General features: G+C 38.2%; 1 protein-coding gene across 3 annotated transcripts in view; it reads right to left on the bottom strand.

Moving 5' to 3' along the window:
- Positions 1-1,114: 1,114 nt before the first annotated feature.
- Positions 1,115-14,967, bottom strand: part of ZNF106 (zinc finger protein 106) — a 33,384-nt gene continuing 19,531 nt past the window's right edge. For all 3 annotated transcript variants that reach the window (XM_065636550.1, XM_065636548.1, XM_065636549.1), the window contains 11 exons: positions 14,559-14,614; positions 13,921-14,066; positions 13,479-13,613; positions 12,488-12,604; positions 11,474-11,665; positions 10,563-10,625; positions 9,502-9,621; positions 8,963-9,034; positions 7,408-7,479; positions 6,635-6,781; positions 1,115-5,621 (listed from right to left, as the gene is read on the bottom strand). In XM_065636550.1, coding sequence (XP_065492622.1) covers positions 5,565-5,621; positions 6,635-6,781; positions 7,408-7,479; positions 8,963-9,034; positions 9,502-9,621; positions 10,563-10,625; positions 11,474-11,665; positions 12,488-12,604; positions 13,479-13,613; positions 13,921-14,066; positions 14,559-14,614 — 1,177 coding nt within the window. In that variant the 3' untranslated portion in view covers positions 1,115-5,564. The remainder of the gene's footprint in view (positions 5,622-6,634; positions 6,782-7,407; positions 7,480-8,962; positions 9,035-9,501; positions 9,622-10,562; positions 10,626-11,473; positions 11,666-12,487; positions 12,605-13,478; positions 13,614-13,920; positions 14,067-14,558; positions 14,615-14,967) is intronic.

The raw sequence follows: 14,967 nt of genomic DNA, 5'->3' as shown, positions 1-14,967 counted from the left end.
TTTTGGAGTCTTATGGCAAGCATGAAGTCAGCTTAATATCTCAAACACTTGCCAGTTCGCTCCTTGAGTACAGAAAAAACCAACCAAACAAAAAACCCAAAAAACAACACCACCACCACACCAACCCCTCTCCCAAAAACACTCCACAAAACAAGACAAAACCAAAATAAACAAAAACCAAACAAACAAAAAACCCCCAAACCAAACAAAACCCCACAAACCAAAAAAAACCCCGAACAAACCAAAAAACCCAAACACTTGAGCTTGAGAGGTTCCATTCCTACCAGCTTTAAAGGATGGCAGGCTTTCAAAACTGGTCAATGGCTGATCAATACAAACATGGAATGAAAAACAAAATGTGCAAGAAAAGGTGTGAAGAGACCAGACTTTGTCAGGAGAACCTTCTACTTAGTTCTCTAGGGGTGAAAGGTAACAGAGCAATCAACTATTGTGAAGCAAAATTGCAAAAACAAATCATAGCATCTATTCAAAGTTACTCTGATAAGTACCGCATTTAATTGAAAGGTCACTGAAAAAACCAGAACTGTAAACTTCTTAACGTTGTCTTGCACTGTAACCTACTCTGAAAAAGAATTCTATAGTTTATCTAAAGAAGAGTTATTCTCCTTTAAATTAAACATTTGTTTCAACCTAAATCACTTTTTTAAGATAACTGGAGCAGTAGAAGTGCTGGGCTCCAGCTGTGTGTTCTTTTCAGTAAGCCATTCTTTTCCATACAAAAATATGGCTGAGATGCTCTTGGTGTTCAGACAAAAACAAAATTTATCAGGCAAAACACCAAAATTAGGATTTTTGTTTGGCACTCAAAACTGGTCATTAAAGTCCTGGTGAGCGAACTACCAACAGCTTTAGAGAACTTCTCTTTGCAACAGGCCACGGAGCAAGGGAGTCCGTACGTCATCTTGGCAGCACCAGCTGGGGGACAGTTTCCATTTTCCCTGCTGAATGACAAGGCACGAGCTTCCAAGTGGCCTGTCTGATTTTATCCAGTAGTCTTAAAAAAGGAGAAAAATCCAGAACAAAGTAAAGTTTTACTGAATCCTGTGAAAGAATCATTCTATTCAAAACAAAGAAGAATCAGACTGACAAACCATAACAATATAAAGAACATTTATTTTTTCTTTTTTTTTTTAAACTTTTCTTCTTCTTTTGCTGTGTAAAGTTTCATTATTATGCTGACAGCTTTGTACCAAAATGAAAGAAGAAAAACAAGATCAATCTGTGCACATGTTCCACACAGCTTAAATTATTAAATCACGTTGGTTTATTCCACTTCCATTCTTTAAAAAGACTGTTTAACAATTACAGCAAAATGAAATTTGACAAGCTGGCAGGCACATAACCTACACAGTTTGCTCTTTTACTATTAAATATTTCACAAACAGTAGCTGAAACCATTTCCTTATCCTTCCTCCCATTTTCTGAAACTCTGGACAACTTAGACTGTTTGGATGGTAGTACCATAAAAGCCTGAAAACCAAGACTGATCTGTACCTGTGTTTTAATTCAAAAGAAGGGAAAATTATTTTCTCAGTACTACATTTTTGTTTCTGGGAACCTCTAGTTTATTGCAAGTTTTCAGTTATCATTTACTTTGATCCATCATTATCGTACAGTTTGAAAATGTGCATTAAGAACTGCACTACTTCAACACACCACACAGCCAAACTCCTGCTATTTTGCAGAAGTCAGCTCATGCGCTGATAAATGTTTAAAGTCTGAAATCCACGCGTGACACCAGGCAAGCAGAAGCTGGGATATTTAATGCATCTTCGTACCAACGGATGCAACAATTTTCTCTCTAGCCCCTGCCACATACAGAAGCAGCAGCGTTAGACCATTGAGAATTTTGCACTGCCAGTTAGCTGTTATTTTTTCCTGCGATTTGAAGGAGAAAGGAGCAATGAATATAGAAAAACACATGCGGCACTATTGGGGCTGGGGAAGGTTAAGCTTCGCAGCACATATGAACCTTAAGTGACCTTTTCACGCCACTCACACCCACCTTTTGGAGCTTGGGCAGGGCTTGGTATGCCTCTAGTGCAACCAGTTCTCACGCTTTTAAAGAGAATGAGATTACTGGTTTCAGTAGCACCTGGCCCATTCTTTATTTCATGGACGTGTACCATGCCTCTGAGCACTTGCTGTCCACTGAGGAGGCTCATAGCTTAACAGGCACAATGTCAGTCCTGCTAAACACGCAGTCAGCCATACAGCAAGTCCAGAGCTCATTATTTAACATTTGGCTAATAAAATAAGCACACCTAACCACAAAATAAACCCTCAGTCTTTACACTCTTCCACTCACAACTTTTTACTTGCATGAAAAACAAACTGAAAACAACAATAGTCCTGAAACAGGCTTCAGATGTGCAGTACTGCTTTTCATGAAAATATTACTCCATTAAATTCCACAAATAGTCCGCCTTCCCACCGTTATGACACTCTGACCAGAGGTGTATCAGGAGTCAAAACCCTAAGCTGCAAGATCAGAGTGGGTCTCAATAGTGGCTACCAAGCCAATACATTAGTTTGGCATCTCTCTTCTGTACTTGCCTCCAGAGGAAGTAAAAGGCCAGTAGTGAAAGCTGCACCAAACTCCAGCTGAACAAACAGGAAACCCTGCCCATAACTCCAGAGAAGCCTGGGGATTTCCACAGCTGCATAACAACTTCACACCAAGTCCTTTTACGATACCCTGAGGACAAAGCAGCACAGCGTTTTCCTCTGAATCCGAGCAATTTTTAAAATTGTTTTCAATTTATGAAGCAAAATTTTTATAAGCACTCATGCCACCCTGCTATTTTCCTGCCTCTTACCCATTTTAAAATTCTTAAATATATCTGAAATGACCTACGAAGTAGCAAAAGACACCAGTGCTAAAGCTGAAAGTGGATTTCTGAAGTCCAGACTTTTCAGGACTGTTTTCAAGGACAGATAAGGAAATATCATGGACTACAAGAAAAGGAAATCTGCTTCCACCAATGAAAAAGATAAAACCAACAAGCAATTAGGAATGCAAATAAAGTGTAATATCAGTGTGTGTTGCAACACCTAGTGAGAAAGATCTTTACACGTTCCTGAACACAGCTGACAGAACGTGAAGAATCATGAGGAAGAAGTAACAAAAACTACTCTCACACACCATTTTTCATAATGCTACGATCACTCCGCATGCTCGTCCTCAGGACACACACCTCCACACCTTCACTTCAAGTACAGTCCATGAGGGACAGCTTGAGAGGTTCACATTGTTTCTGGCACCCTTTTACATGCTCCCTCATTGTGGTTCAAAAAAACTCTAGAAATAAACTCTTGAACATCAACAATTTTGGAAATGGTTTAAGTATCATGCAGTCTTCTGCTTTTAGGTCATTAAAAAAACCAAATAATCTCAGAGGCTTTACAGCAATAAAGCCTTAGCAGAAGACACCTAAAGTGCTCAGAGATTTCCCTGAGCTTGATTCTGTCTTGAATTGTTTCATCCAGAGACCACAGAAAGAAAAGGAAAAAACCAACAAAACAAAAAACAAACCAAACACACAAACACACTCCCCAAAAAACAAAATAAAAACATCCTCAAAACAGCATGGGGTCTGAGCCACATAATGGGTTTTTTTCCTGTCCACAAACAGCTTAATAAAAAAACCCAAACGAATCACCACAAAAGCACTGGAAGCTCAGAGATTCCCATGTTTTTGAAGTAGTACGCTACTGCATCTCATTCCTATTTTACTCCTGTCTCACAAAAAAAAAAAAAATCGATGTCAAGCAATTACAGAGAAATTATGCTTGTCTGCTAAGACAATACAAAAATAGTTTGCTTCAGAGACAGCCCTGAAGTTCCTTGATTTTATGGCAGTAGAACATCCACGGGCTTTCCTCAGTCACTTTCTCAGCCTAATAAGGCTGCTTTATAGTAAAAGAATGAGGCTATAAAACTTATTTGGTCTATGGTTGGCATACCAAGCCTCGAAGTAGTAGTGAAAGAGATGCTCAGTAAAAATAGTACATTCAATTTGTTTGAACAGCACTGGATTAATTTATTAAGCAGCTCAGTTTTAACACTGGGCTGTCCTTACTTTCTGTTACAGCTTAAGGAAACCTCTCCTTTTTTTTTCCTGAGTAGTAAGTTAGGCAAAAGTCAACACAAAGCTCCTTGCTAGATGAGTCTCATTGTTTAGGAAAGCTCTTTGCTAAATGAGTGTTATGGGAGAGAGGATCGCAAATGCAAGAAGTACATTTTGCTGAACTTACTGGGTAAAGTTTTCCACCCCAAGGGACGCCTGCAGAGGAATCCTGACAAGCAGGAACAGCCATCGCCTCTGCACTGGCTTCTCTGTGGTACCTGCTGTGCATTAGTAGGAAGACAACTTTCACAGGCGTAAATATGCATTTTGTATCCTCAGCTTCTGCTTGAGAACTTTAGACTTTAAAATCCTGCTCCATTCTTTCCAGTTGAGTTTTTGTGAACTTGATATAGCCCAAGCCAATTTAGCCAGTTCACAACAGAAACAAAATGCTACCTAATTGCTGCACTTAAGCAGTGCCACTGCATTTCTCTTAGTTTGCTATTCCATGAAGACGTAGGATTGCAAAGCTCACTCACTAAGATTCCAAATAAAATCAGCAATCCAACTGTGGTGTTGTATCAAGATCGCAGTGGTTATGCTGGTATTTAACTAAAACAAAAGCCGACACCACTTCTTTCCTGTACATAAGGACCTATGTTTAAAAAGACTAAGATCAACAAGCACGTGAGTGAAGCAGCTGTTTTGCTGCTACTGGCATACATCTCAAAAATAACTGCTTTCCTCCAAATAAAGAAAATACCTCAGGAGTTGTAGTATTTAGGGCAGTGTGTCACTGTACATATTATGCCAGTTATTGCAATTTTTACACAAGGAATAAAAAATAAGTTACAATTAACATTAAAAAAATTAATTTATTCCAGTTCTCCATAAAATTATTTTCTTTTTATGAAGAAAGTCAAAATGTACACTGGGTATTCAGGTTACACTGTTAGAATTTGTGATATTCTGGTTTGCAGAATTTTATTAAAATCCGCTAAAAAAAATGGATGCAACATAAAACCAGACATGACTCAGACACTTACAGGCTTCCAGCTGAGTTTGCAAACACCAGCACCTATTGTAATCTAAGTTCTCAACACTCCTCTGGACTGCCCAAAGACCGTCAGACTACGCTTCTTTAAAAAACAAAACAAAACAAACCACAACGAAACACCACAGGAAAAAAACAAACAACAAAAAACCCCAAGGCAGACGAGAGGAGGGAATATTCTTATCTGGCAATGATAAAAACTTGCAAGAATCTTCCATTTGGGCCAAGTCTTCATTGACCAGCCTTATCTCTACAGAGTGCAACACAACCTGCAGTCTCTGTAGCAAGGCATTTCAGCCCCACTCCACTTTTGCATTCCAAGTGGGAAAAGAAAGAGGAAAGACTGGAGTAAGAAACTGACATTGTTTGGAATAATTCTGACATATTAAATTACTTCCCAATGTGGGAGGTGAAAAGCTTCATGAGTCAATCCTGCTGTCATCCTCAGCATGTCTTTCAATGTGTCCTACTGCATCCTAGAAAAGAACCAGAGAAGTCAGTTAAAATAATAACAATTAAAAACAAAATGCAAAAAATTCTTGAAGTCTTGGTGAAAGTGAAATTCTGGATAATATACATTCTTGGGCTTAAAGCTTCTAAAAAAAATTTTAAAAAATAAAAATTAATGCCAAGCTATTAAATGATATATATGAAGTGTCTCATCTACCACATGATTCAAGGCAAGTAAAACCCAGCTTCCTTTCTGACTAGGAGGGCATATCAAATAAACATATTGTATCCAAAGACAGTGATTAAAGAGAAATGAAGGACTCTACTTCTCTTTCTTAGTTCCCAAAGAAACCTCCTTCCATTGTGTCTTTTGAAAAGCATGCAACAGGAAGGTAATTTATAATGCCATGGAGTAAAATGTGGATTTTACCCAATCAGTCTATAGGTAACAACCCTCCTTACACCCAACCTCAATCTTTTCCACACCACTTAATCCAACTGGCATCCAACTCTTATGCCTTCTTCATATTTTTCCCATCTGTGCTAACATTTATTCAGAAATTTATGCATGATACTTATTTAAAAATTGTCAGCAAAACCAGTATTGTGTGAAAAATAAACAGCATCATCATCCAGAACAATGAAGGGAGGTAGTGCTGGATAAAAATTAAAGGATAAAAATCTGTTCCAAGACTGATGTTCGTTAATCTTAAAAAATATTTTTTTCCAACAAAAACATCTTGAGTATAGTTACCAGAATTTCTTCTAATATTTCAAGAATTGACCATTTCCATGTAATAATGTTAGGATTAAACTGTTTTAAACTGACCATATCTCAAGCTGTCATACTTAGCTGCACTCTTCATCTGTCACAGGTTGAACGCTGTTGGCCTTGTACAACTGTAACTGTATGCAGTTAAGCCTGCCATGGCTAGAAGAATTTGACCATTTTTAAGAGAAACAGGACCAAGTCCCACAATTGTCGTTATAGTATATACTTTATACTACCAAATGCAACCACGTTAGTTCAACCACATACCTGCTTGGAACCTTTCCTGGAAGTAAAGAAAGCATCACAGTTCTTCCAACGACATTTTAGGGTCTGAAAATTTGGGTTGGTGTGGTCAGTTAGCAAGTGTTGTTTCAGATGGTCCACAACTCCAAAGATCAGTGAACATCCATGCCACTGGTAGAGAAAACATGTCAAAATAAGCCAGGAAAAAAGAATTCTAGCTAATGCTTTTATTCTTGCAACTTAAAAATATTCTACCAAGACTGTTCACACGCATTCCTCCTCCTGTAACATTTTAATCTTCTTATTCCACTTCCATTCTCGATGTTCTCTATTCCTTTAATTGCAGCCCTACAGAGATTTTTCCTGCCTCTAGCCAAGCTTGGACCATTAGCAAGAATTGCAGGAGGAAGAGAGGCACTATAACTTTACAAGATTTAAGCTTACCTGAGACAGTCATTGGGGATTTAATTAAACTTATTTAGCAGAATACATCTGCTTTTGTATGTCACTTGGCTGAAGTGTTTTTGTTTTAAACAGTTAAATGTCACTATCTAAAAATTACCAGGAAAAATAAAATTAAGATATGACCACCAACTTTCTCTAAAGCATACATATAGACAGAAGACCATGAAAAAGGGAACTAGTGATATATACTAACATTTAAAATGTACATAAACATTTAAAAATATTATTGAATTATAATAAAGGTCAAGCTATCCAAGACTGAGAAGTGACCACCCCAGAAAATGAGTCTAAAAACTGTAACAAAGGAATGCTAAAAACATTTTGCTCATTACCCAGCAACGAAAATTCTGCATCAGATTAAGCCTCACAGCTCTGACACTGCCATCATAGCATCCAGTGTAGATCTGTAAAAGAAACATTTATGGATAATCAAACTAGGAATGACAGAAAAAAAACGCACAAAGTCCAATTTTGAAGGAGGCTTCAGTGTAGAGTATACTAGGTGAAGAACAAGATACCAACATGCAAGGCTTCCGAATTTAAAAAATGGGCCCAAGCAAATTCTTTTAAGGTTTGCATTCATAGTTTACAAAAACCTACTAATGAAATGTTTCCATAACTTCTACTGCAGATTGTATCACCTGTGTAGAAGTTCAGAAAACATTAAAATATAATGTAACTCTCCACTGAAGTGAAAAAAAAATAGGCATAAATGTTAAGTTGAATATATTTCCAGGACTTCACCACTTATATGTATATCAAAAAGGAATGGAGAGGAAGGGTGAGGAAGAACATTAGAATTTCAGAAAAAGACTGATGCAGATCCCGAAAGGCAGGCAAAATGACAACTTAAAAACCACTTTTGTTAGGCAAATGCTCTACACAAAATTGTCTTTTGGAAAGAAAAGGATGTCGGACACTTGTAATTCCATATAGAACACTCATTATTAAAAATTCCTCACATAATACAGAGAACTCTGCAAGCTGAAGATTTCATTTGTTATTTTCGTTCAAGTCTTTCTGTCTCTTGGAAGTTCATCGCTAGGATATAACAGCCAATCTACTGTGCGTAAGAGCCTACACCTTCCTAAAGACTACTCCAGAAAACTATTATCTCTCACTCAACATGAAGCTTCTCATCTGAACACTTCTTTGATTTGAGAAAGCCCAAACCAGACTATTGCTGAAGGCAGTTCAAGCCTCAGACTGTAAGCACAAAGCCTGAGTGCACGTCAAGTCTCCACCTCACTCACGTGAGAAGTGAAGCTTGGGCAGTATGTGTTCCAGTTAGAAGGGGATCAGTTCTGTTAGACTTGATTCTTCTATTGCTACACATCGTTACTACACCTCTACAATCTGAAAGAAAGTTTGCACACAAACTCCTACATACGCAGACAAGTAAGTGCTTTTAATGACTATTTTGAGCAAGTTACTTATCCAGAAGTGCTTCTGAAATCTATCTTGCAGGGCAGATGCATGAAGAAATCTGTGCACCTAAATCAACTGCATGCCTTTGTTTAGGTTCTGTCAAAGGTTACTAGAGGTTTGACTGTGCGTGAAACTTTTCTCTAGCATCTGTGTGACTGTCTTAAATAAAAGTCAAACAGGAATGATGCTTGAAAAGAGGGAATATTTTACTATTTCTAGACTCTTCATTGCAATCATCACTGTAAACAGAACGATTGTTTTAAGACTACAATAAGCAAGAAGGTCAATTTTCCCCAGACAATAATATTTCATAAATACAAAGCTGTCTTAGCAATGGCTGACATTTCTAAGTTCTTCTGTCTTAGTTAGCAGGTTGATTATCTGAAAAATTTAAACTGTCTTGTATATGCTCATGGAAATTACAACCTTCTCTCTGAGACCAGTGAAAAGAAGAGTTACCATGCTCTTATGGATGGTCATACACATGATCATATCTGTGTGGCCTCCATAGACTTGCAAGCGGTCGTGCGACTTGAAAGAAACAAAACCAGGCATTAATAGCATGACAGTTAACAGCTGTTTTTCATAGGCATGCAAGAGACAACACTTCCAAGAGCGGTTTCCTGGGTAGCAGCTAAACAGCCCTGGTGAATTCCAAACTCCATAGCCATCACGAAAGCTCACTTTTGGTTACATTACTTTTGTGAGCCTTTTTGTCCAACTAAGCACTTGCTCTTTCAAGCAGACAAAACTAACATTTCTCCACCTTTCTGAGGTATCATTATCTTCAGATAATCCAGGTTCTAAAAAAAATGTTTTAGGTTATATTCTTTAAACCCCATGTATTTTGGTTGGTAAGACAACTATATATTCCGAGTGACAGGAAAGAAAGGGATGGGCCAGAGACCAGTGAGCACAAAGATGACTTCTGTTTGACTTCAAAATGATTAATTAACGCATATTAGGTAAATGCCATTAGTAACCATCTATTTTCTTACCTGTAGTTCATAAACACGAACAAATTTATCCAGACATGCTGTCACCATCACTTTCCCAAGAATGTTCACAACTGTTACTGCATGGTTATGGCCTTTATAGATGCGCACCAGCTCTCCAGTCTGTGTGAAGAAAAAGCAAAGCAAAGGTGGGGTTTGTTTGTTTGTTTAAAACAACAAAACAATCCAGTTTTATCTAACTTACATAGGGTAGATACCTTCAATGCTCACTTCTCAAAAAATGGAAACAACCTTATTAGACTGCCATTTCCTTTGAAGGCACTTCTAGATTATGATCAAGTACTACTTAACCTTTCCTTTGCCTGTGTCAAGACAGAGCCATTCCAGTACAATAGAAATGTATGCCACTATGAAAAGTGTCTACTTCTCCTCTTTCCATCGTTAGTTACATGTTCCCAACTATCCTGCAACTAGTACTGTGCTATTAGTACGAGCAGTGTTTACGTAGCCACAAAGATCAGTGAGCAAATTTAGCTAAATACATAGAAATATACAGATTTTTTTTTGTCAATTAAAATTTACCTCTGCTAAGTTTCTTAATCCAACTTATTGCGTAGCTGCACCAATGCTTCTGCTAGCACAAGAGAAAGATGGTGTAAAAGACGGAGAGAGTGGCAAAGCCTTCACAACAGTATAACAGCTTTTGAACTAGTTTGGAATGCTGTTTGTGTTCCTCAGTTTTTTTCTGTAATAAAGAAACACTTCCCCCACTAGAACATCTCACATGGCTTTGCTCTGAACCCTTTCCATGTTATCAGCACATTTGTAGTAATATTTGCAAAAGCAAGATCCCCAGATAAAAAGGCATTGCATATCATATCACAAGAACCATCATGTTTGTATCTCCCAAGGTATTTTATCCTCTGCGTCCTTCCTTAGTTAGCTATAATCTGTAGTCACATTAACAAAATCAGATGACTTCCTTTTCTAGAAGCTATTATGCCTCATCAGTCAGTCAAAAATTCTGGAAATACTGGCTTTATGGCATAGGAATTCACTACCTTAATAGCAAAAGTCATCCCAAATTTATATATGAGACTTACATGAATGTTGTGGGCATGGACAGACTGATCACTGGAACCACTGAATACCAGATCATTCACAACCTTCCAAAACAAAACAAAAACCATCAAATAATAGTTTTATTTTTGTAAGAGATACGGAAATGGGCAAGCAAAACATTAAGACACTGCTTAGTTTAAAGCGGTACTGTAATATTTCCTAAATTTCACAGTCTTAAAATCAATGGAGAGTATGAAAAAGAAGTACACACTGAGTTCTTTCTGTAAGAGCTAGAAAATGTACTGTGCTATCCTAATGATGAATTTCGACACTTCACAATTGACATCAGAAGTTGTTACCTTGCAGGCCACCAGGCTAACTCACCCTAGCACAGTCCACAGAGCAAAAAAGGCTGTGCCACTGCACCATAATATCTAAAGTGACAAATACAATTTATGGAAGTCATCTCCTATCTGTTACATGACAGTGGTCACAGCAAAGCAGTCAGACAAGTATATGTTCCACCTTGTAATCTCAAGAGCCAGAAACCTGTACATAAATGACAGTGATTTTTCTATTAAAAAGAATACTTCTCCAGAGTTACATATTTTTCAGCTTCCTCTGAGATTTGTACAATCGGAATATGTGAAAACTAGCTTCATCTTTTCTCTAACTTTTCCTCTGTTGGCAAACTCACATTTCAAGATTCCCTGAATCTTCTAACAACATGAAATATGCCTCTCACGTACACACCCCCAACAGTTTTGCTGCAAACAAGAGGTATGGCAGCCATCCAGAGACAATTTTTCTACCAAATTACTCAGTTATCGTTTAAAATAAATCAATCCTCTTTTTCCTACCACAATCTGCTCACTATTAGATGAGGAAGAAAAAGAAAAAACACACCTTTTTAAGCATTCTTTGTCAAAAATGTATTTTCAGAGATACTTGCCTTCATGCAGAGTATAGTCTTGCTGTGACCTTCCAGGGTCCTGAGAAGCAGCCCATTCCGTGCATCTCGCACGCTGATGGTGCAGTCGTAGGAGCCGACAACCAACAACTTGCGTGCTCCTTCCTGAGCTGTGGCGAGACAGCTCACTGCTCTGGGGCCGTGGCATTCAAAGGTATCAACCTGCTTGTTGTTCTGTTGGGGGAGGAAAAAAGTGGTATTTAGAATTAAAACTTGGCTGTGATGCTGACTAGACCACTGCGTCCTTTTTGTGTTGTACTTGTTATAGTATCTGATTTCAGTTTGGTGACATGCCATTTCAGCCGTGGTAAGAGTTGCCTCTTAACAACTAAGTTTCGAAATCAAGGAAATTACTCATGTTGGGTTTCTATTTTCTGTCTTTTTAAAAATACTTAATTATTTAGCAAAGATCCAGTAAACCCTCAATGAGAGAAAATACTGTTATGAGAAAAATCCAAAACAGATTAAATTTTTAAGAATAAGTCTGAGAAGTTAATCTAGCATCCCTGAAAAGAATAATCAGAAAACCATTTAAATAATAATTTTTGTTCACTTTTAAATATCATGGGAACTGCTGATTAAGCCTCTTTGCCAGAAAACCATGTCAATGAGTCTCTTCTGTAACTGCAAATGGAACAGGCAAAACCAGCGCCACATTAAAGTCTGTCACACTACTTTGATGGGCAAGAAAGGAAGATTCACAAGTAATTAACTGTGTCAAAAAACTCCCATGATACATGACTCGTAGGCCAGGTAGAACCTTAAGGAAAAACGTGACAACAGCAGTTAAGAGAAAGGTAACCAGAGGGAAGGAGAGATGGGACAGCTTTGTGCACTGACAAAATAAAGGAGCAAAAGGGGCCAGTGACCATTTATACCAAAATACTTTAATTACAAATACACTTACTACTCAAGAGAAATAGTGGAAAGAAACACAAAGTGGAGAGAAAGAACATCGCAACAGGGTTCCAGGTGCCAATATTTAAACAAACCAACCTTTATGCTGAAAGTAACCACAGTGCCATTTGCAAGGCCTGCGTAAAGGATCCGCCATCTACTGTGTAAACAGAGCACTCGATCTTCCAATTTAAACTGTTCCATGCGCTCTCTGGTCTGGCAACAGAAAAAAGAATTTAAAGCTTTTCATTAACTGAAAACAATTTGGGGAAAAGAGCCTGAAGTGAATGATGATTTTCACCTACAAGCTGCATTTTTTGAACCAACAGAGCTGGAGAAAAACATCTGAAAGTCTAGTGTCACATGGCTCTTGGACACTGGTTTTAATCAGCTCACTCCCATCTCTGAGAGTTGACAACAGCTCTGAGAGTCAGCAACAGTAAAAACCCTAAAAACTTTATTCTAGTCACAACCTCTAATGTATACAGAAGTTTAGACTACAGACTATATGTATATGAAAAACACCCTGTTACATGCTTGAGTTTGAGGAATCCTCATGAAGTCCCCAAAAGGGAAGTGCCATGAATCATCAGCTTAAGAGTCAAAAAATCCTCTGGCAGTTTGCCCATTGAAGCAGATATTTACTTGCTACCCCATCAAGCCACAGGTTGGACAAGCCTTCTTATCATTTATCCTTAAAAGTCCAGCTTCAGGAAGTCTCAGTCTGTTCTTTCACCTGTGCTCAGAATAATAGATACCTGTTCTCTCTATAGCTGCTCTACGAAGAGAGCAGTGCCTTCCATGAGCAGTGAAGTTTGAAATACAGCAAGACAAATACAATGCAATACAATATCCATGGCCAGACAACCATCCTCATCAAGCTGTTCTAGCAAAAACTCCGCTAAGAAGTTAGCCAAAAGATTAGGGTTTGCTGTTTGGGGTTTTTTTTTCTCCTGTTCCACTGTAATGAGGTATACAGTGGGGCTCATGTCGAGCTCATATCGGTTTAAAAGGCTTTTTCCATTTATATTTGCAAAGAAATACTCGCATAAAAAAGCAGTACATGTTAACCAACACAGAGTTTGAGTACCTTGATATTGTAACAGTTGATAGTGTGGTCGCTTGAGCCAGTGTAGAGTACAGCATTCTTCCCATTTGTCTGCGTGACCAAGAGGCAGTTCACTTTTGAAGTATGTCCTTCAAAGATGGCCACACACTTCCTGCTCTAGAAAGGAAAGCACAGGGTCTGTCAACATTAAGGCCCATAATGCCCCTCGGGATATATGCCTGACAGAGTAGGGCAGGACAGCTAACAAAAGCAGGACACATGCAGCAATTTATCTCCCCTTGCCCCTCTCATAGGGAGAAGAGGTTGGGGAGGAGGAGAAGAGAGGTTTGAAGAAAGGAATAGAAAAAAAATTAACACTTGAAAAAGCAGTTGCTTCCTTAACTACATAGTAAGGCTCTATAAAAACAAAATTGCAATCTTGTGACTCCAATTAATGTAATACCACTCCCACAACCTTACTTACAACTAGATTGTAGGCACAAACAGTTTTGTCTGCTGAGCAGGTATACAACAAATTCCCAAAAATCTGAATAGCATTCACTGCAGCCACGTGCCCCTCAAAGTTTCCCTCTGTAGGTTCTTCATCCTCACCTGGCTCCGAAGACACTTCTGTAGGACAGAGAGACATGGATTTTGATTGTGTGAACACACTCAAGCAAACACAATACTGTTGTCTGTATTACCAAACAGCAGAACTATTTTGTGGGCTCAGCACCTGAAAGTCAAATTCATTGTGGGTCCCAGCTGGAGCCTGTAAGCGGCAGAAGGCAATTTAAAATGCCAGAAAGACCCTTATATGACGTTAAGTCCAGAAAGATTATTAAAATAGCAAAAGGATTGTATTATTGTTTGTCCTACAGCTCTACAGAGGCTGTGGAGCAGAAGTGTTCATGTGGGATGGGGCAGGGTGATGTGGAGGGATCAAGGCAGAAAGCATTCAATGAGGGATGACAAATGAGTATGCATCACTTCCCACTTCAGTTTTTAGTGCAGGTTTTTATCTTCACAGCAAAATTCCCTTCTGGAACCAGTTTGGTCAAGACTTAATGTCCTGCAAGATACTATTCACAAAGTATCAGAAGAAAAGCTTAAAAGATATACCTGATGAGTTCTTTGATCCTCTTAGGGATGATATGGAAGTCTGCATGTCAGCCACACTGTAACACAAAACAAGTAGCAATATTGGACTTTGCACGTTCATTTTCAGACAAATATTGGTGTAAGTAACACTCCAGAATACAAGACTCTGCACTTAGTAGAAAACAGGCTGCGACAGATAAGCTCAAAACAAATTTTCTGTGGAGGGAAGCCTTGTTCTTGTATTAGAGAAATTAGTAGGTAACAAGACACATTGATTTGTTGGACCAAAAAAGCAAATTCAATTTTCATTTTCCCTCTTATTTCACTTCTCCATGAAATTAAAAGTTACTGATGTTGTAAGACTTTCTGAAGAGGGAAAAAAAAAAAAAGAGAGGACTTTTATGAATATTGTTTAATGCTTTTACTTTTG

Source organism: Caloenas nicobarica, chromosome 5 (assembly GCF_036013445.1).
Source record: "Caloenas nicobarica isolate bCalNic1 chromosome 5, bCalNic1.hap1, whole genome shotgun sequence".
Classification (NCBI taxonomy): domain Eukaryota; kingdom Metazoa; phylum Chordata; class Aves; order Columbiformes; family Columbidae; genus Caloenas; species Caloenas nicobarica.
The sequence above is the reverse complement of the archived record's forward strand: the minus strand, read 5'-3'. Positions and strand labels throughout refer to the sequence as shown.